We start from the raw sequence: 7,796 nt of genomic DNA on the forward strand, positions 1-7,796 counted from the left end.
CAATAACCACACTTGCTACACTGACCTCAGTCAGGCAAGTTAATAAAGCCCTTTGTGTCCATTTCCTTAAACATCTAAACAATGAATCTGAATCACAGATTATAAGAGTATCATGTGCAGAGAATACCTCACAAATATTAATTTCCATAATTAAGGGGCAAATATTGCATGAGCAGATGACTGAATAAGGAATATTAAAATTCTTCATTTGGTTTTGTCTTCTGGTGCTACTTAACATGTGCATTTTGAAAAACTCGAGAGATCTATTTAATTAAACAATTTTCCTTCATGCTTCCTCTCTAAGGAATCCTCAGTTTAAAAAAAATGAGTATTTTAGTTTAAAGTATTTTATTCTTAAATTTGCAACAAACGTTACAAATAAAAAAGTCTACATAGACTACTTTGTTTACAATTTTTCTTTCAAAATTGAAAATCAGTACCCTACAGTATTATAAAATTCTACATTCCAACCTACTATAGCTCTTCTAAATGATACCATAAGCAGTGTATGATTCCCTAAAATGTCTTCAAAGCTTATATATTTCACAGGGAATTTAGCAAGAGTGTAGAAAGACTGATCGTATTGACTCCAGTAAGTGCAGAAAAAAATCTACAGAGAAAAAGCACAATATAAATGCAAAATAGTAAATGAAACCAACAATACAATTTCATACTGCTGACAAGAGAATATTCCAAAATGTCTGTAGATGTTTAAATACAGTCTAGATGTAGAAAAGTTAATGAGAATCTAAGAAGTAAAAAGTAAATGAAAAGGTCATCTAGAACAACCTCTTACACAATGCAAGTGTGATGGATGACTATCTTAGCCTCTTCCTAAAAACTTCCAGAGACAGAGTGCTAGGTGTATCTTACTTGACTTTTGAAAAGCTCTAAGCTGTTGGAAAAGTCCTGGGGTTCAGCTGAAATCTATTCCCTGTTACTTTCATCCACTGGTTCTACTTGTCTCTAAGAAGTCATGCAGACCAATATCTCCATTTAGTTGTCACTTCTCTAGTCTACACATCTCAAGTTCCTCACAGGAAACTGTTTCCAGAACACCTTAATCACCCTCATCTGGATATCTTCCAATTAGCCAATCTCTTTTAAAATGCCACACCCATAAATGAATACTAGAGATGTGATCTGACCAGGATAGAATTCACTACAATTTTCTTAAGCCCGAACACTATTCTTCTGTAAATGCAGTGTAACATTCCATAATGAAATGTGAGTGACATACCAAGAAACCCACTTTTAGGTCTCTGGCAACACAAAGGTTTGTAAGAAACAGGTAGCAAACCTTTGTTTTCAGTTTTTCCTATTTTTATAAATGTATTTATATAGAATAAAATAATCAAATTGCTACAGAGTAATGCCTCCTTTTCAAGCATAGAAAACAGAAAGAACAACAACTTAATTATTCTGCAATCCCACATTTGTGAATAACATCTAGTAGGCTTTGTCAGGCTTATAGTAAATGTTCAATAAAAATAACGCCACTCATAGTTCATAGAAAGGATCAAACAGATTTGAGCAGAATAGAAAGAAAATTCAAGGAGAGATCTCTAACTTAATAATTTGATTACATTAGTAATAATAACTCATTCACTGATCCACAAACAAATCACTAGTTTATATGAAACTAGGGTCTAAGGACTAGCTCAAGTAAACTGTATTAATTTAATTTATTTTCCAATTTCTTATCCCTTACAGTTTAAGGATCATTAAGAAAAAGAGAGATGTCATTGGTTTAAATGACCCAACAGGAAAACTAGATATCCATACCAATATAGCTCCTAAAGAGTTTCATTTTTATTTTTGAAATTCCAGCACCCAGCACAGCCAGGAACATAGTTGGTACTTTAAAATATGTTAATTTTTTTAAAATACACCTCAGGAGACTCAAGGAATTCAAATAAACAAACATTTAATACCAGTGGACCAAGCATAGGAGATTAAAAAGACAAAATGAAACTGCCTCAGGCCATAAGAATAAAGCAACAGGTCTAGACTACAGTTATTCCAACAAATTTCCCAGACCCACATTAGAAAACTTGGAATTGGCTTTAATTTTTTTTAAATGGGAAGTAGCTGAGAACTTCAATAATGACATTCAAATCACAAACAGCATTAGGCCACAAACCCTTTTTAAACAATTTCAAAAAGGTCAAATAAATCAATTCCTAGATTAAGACATTATCTTATAAGAGCCCATTTTAAAAAGTTAAATCTGTTTCACTAGAGTAGATCAACTCTGAAAATATAATCAATACTTTATCCTTGAAACTTAAAATTTACTGTAATAATATATTAACAAATTAAAGAGAATTCTTTTTTCAGAGAACACAGGACTGTTTTCATCTCAACACATACAGGCAAGTTCCATTAACATTAATGGCTCTTACAAGCACTCAACAAGAGAATAAATTGAGTTCCTCACATATCTCTCAAACCATCTCATATTTATATAACATACTGACATGCATAATTGGGGAAATGTGCTAAGCACTTGTTAAACAGTAAACTGTGGATTTACACTCAAGACAACATATTATGATGCAGATATTTGGGGGTTTAGATTTGCAATTATATAGCATGAATGTAAACTCTGCGACTGAAGTCCTATGCATGGAGATGAAAACATACCCCCAGAGGGCTAACACTGCATCTTACTTTCTTGTCAAATGGAAACATCCCACAGAGCCCTCACAGTTACTTAATGTGAATTTAAGCTTTCAACAAAAACATATCTTGATGTTTCAAGAATTAGTATCTATTTAAATTGACACAAAATTTGTCACAATCTAGACCACAGCAAAAACAAACAAAAAGCAAAAAGTTATTTGATAAAGCTGTTTTAAATAACTACTGAATATTTCCTTTCATCCTCTCCCCACTCCAGCTGCATATTTTTTTTTGAAGAGCACAACTGTCATTCTGATAACAAAAGTTATTACTACATAATCTCTCAAGTTTGAGGGCCTAGATTTTTGTAGCCTAAAAACTGCTAGTTTATTTTGGTGTTCACTGATGTAAAATAACAATCAAATGGGCCAATATACCCTAAAAAAGGCAGAAAAAACAAAGTATTTTCCATATTGGTCTTTTTCCAATTCATTATCATATTCAACTAAAACTATATAACAAATCAGAAATAACAAGTTAAAGAATACCATACTATTTAAATAACATTAAGGAAAGGAGGAGCACAAGATGCCACAGAATTTTTAAACTGAATTGATTTGCTAAATTTGAGCCAGGAGATACTCAAACCATTTTTAAAAAATAATTAGCATGCAGTTTTGGAGGTGAGATGAAAGCAGAAAATGTCTGTCAATTTATTCAGCATATTTAATGGATGCCATAAATCAAACCTTTTCATGAATTTTCTGGAGCATATTCATGCCAATCTTTGAGCCTGCTATTGTCACTTTCACACATGCTCATAGGTACCGCACTGACAAGGAATGATATATCTGTCAACTACTGGTATAGAGATTAAAAGGACAAACCAGTGATTATACATTTTCATAGCTATGAATATTAAATATTTAATAAATCTTTTCAAAATAAGGTTCACTATTCATGTCCTTCGAAATAAGGTCTTTGATTTCTTTCAAAGATTCATTGCAGCATATTTACCTTTTGTGGACCCCCCAAAAATGGGGCTACAGCCTTTTCTGAATAAAGCACCTGTCTATGGGCATTTTGAGTAAATTTCCAAGTGCCTGATTAGAATACTGCTAAAGTTAGGGCAAAACATAATTTTATAGGGGGTACCTTCCTCTCCTAAAAATAGATGCATTCCTAGATTTCATTTTACGTTCAGTACTTTCAAATTAAATACAGCAAGTTGTAATTTTACTAAAAGCCTTCCGATAACTCACTAGCTGTATAATTGCTACATCTGGTGGCAACATATTTGAATGCAAGGAGCCAGAAGTTGGGCAGCAATTGTAACAGAAAAGAGCAAGAATGACTTGCTTGCACATAACCTTTATGCTGATATTCTACACACACACACACACACACACACACACACACACACACACACACACACTCTCGCTCTCCATAATATCCTTTTCTCTCAGCAAGAAGTGTTCCCCTTACACTAGAAAACAAGAATGCACAAACACTCAAGAGGTGATGGGGAACGAAAGTTGCAACCATTTGGAGAGGTTGGTTTAGGAAACCTGCCTCCAAGGAGGTTCGTCTTTTTCAATGACTCTGGGGGCGGCGCAAGAGATCAAAGTCCTCCACGACAACATTTTTTTCCCCAGAACGTCTCCCTCTCGAATCCCTACAAGGAAGCGACCCCCTCCTCCGTAGGGGCAGCCTGAAGCACGCTGGCCAGTTTCAGGCAGCACAGAAGCTTTCAGGAAGGGGACCGCCTCTGTGGGAGGAGTGCAATAGGCTACGGGGAAAGGGGAGGGGGCACAAAAAGGATGAAGGCAATGGGGGAAAAGGGAGGGAGGTGAAATCCACCATCGATTTAGGAGAAGGGTGTTAAAGAGTAACTAAGCTTCAAGGTTCGTCTCCAGGATCAAGGACCGACCCCGAGGAACGCCAAAAAAAGTGGTGCGCCCTGCCCGCCCCTCCATCTCCCAGTGGCCCCCCGAAGCACCCCACCATCCCCACCAGCCCCCTCAGCGGCCCCCGCCGCGGGCGGCCTCCGGGCCGGCTCGGGCCGCCCCATCCCCCACCAGCAGGGTCCCCGGGAGGAGGGCTGGGGTAAGAGGGGGCGTCCCAGCCGAAGGAGCGGCGCGGGGCGCGGGGCGCGGCGCGACGGTATTTACCTTCCTTGGGCCTCCCGGATGGCGGCGTGTGATTCAGCAGGGACCTGGCTGCCGCTGCTGCCGCCGCCGCCGCCGCCGAACCCGGGGTTGGAGACGTGGAGAGCTGGGACCAAGATGGCGGCCCCTCCAAACTTCCACTGCTACTTTGGACACTCATCAAGCTACTTTCTGGGAAGCGGACACCCCCCCGGCGGCGGCGGCAACAGCGGCACCGGCATCCGCCTCAGTCATGGCCGGGGCCGTGATGAGGAGGGAGGGGAGGGAGGGAAGGAGAAGGGGGAGGGAAGGCAAAGGAGAGGGCGGGCGTCGAGGGGGGGATTCCTGGGGGGCGCCGGCAGGAGGGCGCTCCGAGGGAAACGGCAGAGCCTGGCGAGGTTTCCGCGGGCACAACCTGCCGGCCCCTCCGCAGTGCGTCCGTCTGCCCCCGCTCCTCGCCCCTGTCTCTGAGGCGGCAGCGGCGGCGGCTGCGCTGGGGGGGGGGGGGGGGGGGGGCGGGGGCTGGCGGCGGAGGAGGAGGCGGCGGCGGCGGCGGCGGGGTAACCTCTGCATCAGTTACAGGAGGAGGAGGATAAGGAGGAGGAGGAGGCGGCGGCGGCGTCACGCGCCGCCTGTGCAAACACTATCGCGAGGCTCCTGCACCTCCGGTAGCGGCGGCGGCCGCGGGAGCATGCATCGCAGGGGAAGGGACGTGGGGGGGGGGGCGTCTGAACTCCAGTCACGTTGGGGGGAAAGGGGGGGGTGCGGGGGGGGGGGGGGGGGGGGGGGGGGCGCCGCCGCCGGGGCGGCAAACGGGCGGGAGGAGGGCGGGGGGTGGCTGGGGCCGGGGCCGGGGCCAGGGGCGGGGGGGGGGGGGGGGGGGGGGGGGGGGGGGGGAGTGAGGGAGGAGGAGAAGATGGGTGGAAAGGAGCTACCGAGGGAGGAGATGATGGTGATTGACTCCCCCCACCTCCTCCTCCTCATGGGCGACCCCCACACACACACCCCGCCCAATCCCAGTGCAAAGTGTGAACACCAGTCACCCTGGCTGCCCAAGCTTCCCACCCCAAATGGAGCTGGCGGAGGACTCCCCCACCGCCCGAGGTTCGCCCCGCACACGCGCTCCTGCTCCTCCACCTCTTCCTCCTCCTCCTTCTCCTCCTCCTCATCATGCCTGCTGAAAGCTAGTGGTCTCCACGGGCGCCGCCGCTGCCAGCAGTTCCAGTCGCAGCCACCTGACTTCCCCTTTTTTTCTTACGGAAGCTAGGGTTACTGAAAACCCACCCACCCTGGGACCCCCTCCCATGCACTCACCCACCCCCACCCCCCTTTTTTGGCTGGGAATGAGGACTGTACGTTGTGGAAGAAAATTTGCCCCTCCTGCAGTTGCTTAGCTGTCACTTTGTGGCCGTTTTCAGTCTGAAAAGTTTAAACAAGAAGGTTTCTTGTTTCCCGATTCCCAGATCAGTCATCTTTAGTGCGCTGCTTAAAGTCTGACATACGGCAAAACGGGAGTAAACGATGACCATTTAAGTAAAGAGGGAATGGAAAAAGCGACTTAATTTAACGTTTTGTAAAATGAATAAATACTTTTGAGATCCTCCAATGAAAGAATTTGCAAAGTATTATTGCCATGCTTGTAAAAAAATATATTAGTCCTTTATCAAAAATTGCAGAGTAAAAAAAAATGTTTAATACCAAAGTTGCAAGGTCTAATACTATATTCATTTAATGCTTGGTTTAATAGTAACTTGCAATCATATAGCGCTTTAAGGTTCGCAAAGCGCTTTACATATGTATATGTGTGCATAGATAGCTATATACGTACATTGTGGTGCATATATAGCTACATGTGGTTATATATCCTATATAGGGCATATAAATAGCTATGTATGGATGTATGTATGATATATAATGCATGTGTATGCTGCATTATAAGTATATGGTTATGTACACATGAACTGTGTATCATATATCTATATATAACTACATAAACATACATGCACATTATTATCTCCATTTTATAGATGTGAAAACAGTCTGAGAAAAGTTAGGTGACTTACCCAGGGTCTCACAGAGAGAAAGTATTTAAGGCAGGTTTCAAAATCAGATCTTGGGTTGGTGGGGCACTCTATCCACTCTGCCACCTGGCTGTTTATAGAACAGTCCAATACTCTTGTAAATTAGCTTTTTTTCTTTTTCTTTCATTCTTTTCTTCTTTCTTAACTAGGGTAAACTATGATTGCTGTAATGTGGGAAGAATAATGGGTTTGAGATTAGAATGCTAGCTTTGCACTAGCTTGTGGAAATCTCTTAACTTGTGTGCCTCAGTTTTCTCATTTGTAAAACGAAGACAGTATATATGCCACACACAGGATTTTGATCAACAAATGAGAACATATTTAAAGTGTTTTGCAATCCATATTGTGCCCTACAAATGTTATTTCCTGAAAGCACAATTTTGGTTACCATGTAATGACCACACATCTTGCAGTTATTTGCAATATGGAATTATATGCAATTGTTTGGAGGTATCTCTTATGCAAAATGGAATGCAGCATATCAGCTTAGGAAAATTAGAACAAAATGTTTGTCTTTTCAAAACTAAATTGAATGGAGCCCGAAAAAATGTACACTCTGATTACCTTAGAAAATAAATTATTTTTCATTTTTATGATTCTATGTTTCATACACTAATACTTTGGGTTCATAGAATACTTCATTTGGATAGCATTTTGAAGTGTTAATCAGACTACTCAGACTTCTTATTTTGGTAGTTTTTCAATTAGTTACTTCTGCAAGTCACATTAATAGATGGATATTAGAACTTAAAATATTTTAAATAGATTCAGACAAAGTCTCAAATTGATATTGAACTCATTTTTAGTGGATTTGGAAAGAATGTGGGAAATGAACCTTCACTTAAACAGGAGAGTTTTTTTTTAAGTACACACTATAAAAGAAAGTACATTTATATTTTTAAAAGATTATTAATAAGAATAAGGATAGCTAACATTTATATAG

At 41.7% G+C, this 7,796-nt stretch overlaps 1 protein-coding gene across 2 annotated transcripts in view; it reads right to left on the bottom strand.

The window, feature by feature from the left end:
- The window catches only part of TLK1 (tousled like kinase 1), a 181,876-nt gene extending 175,845 nt beyond the window's left edge, over positions 1-6,031 (bottom strand). The window contains exon 1 of one of the 2 annotated variants that reach the window (XM_069079680.1): positions 5,910-6,031. Coding sequence is in view for 1 of the 2 variants with exons in the window: in XM_069079679.1 (XP_068935780.1) it covers positions 4,797-4,953 (157 nt within the window). In the remaining variant the exon portion in view is untranslated. Of the gene's footprint in view, positions 1-4,796; positions 5,244-5,909 lie in introns of those variants that run through there. The other variant, XM_069079679.1, reaches the window with a different exon arrangement.
- Between the last annotated feature and the right edge of the window lie 1,765 nt (positions 6,032-7,796).

This window comes from Petaurus breviceps, unplaced genomic scaffold (assembly GCF_028583685.1).
Source record: "Petaurus breviceps papuanus isolate PSGF00001 unplaced genomic scaffold, PetGlider_PUasm1.0 91133, whole genome shotgun sequence".
NCBI lineage: Eukaryota > Metazoa > Chordata > Mammalia > Diprotodontia > Petauridae > Petaurus > Petaurus breviceps.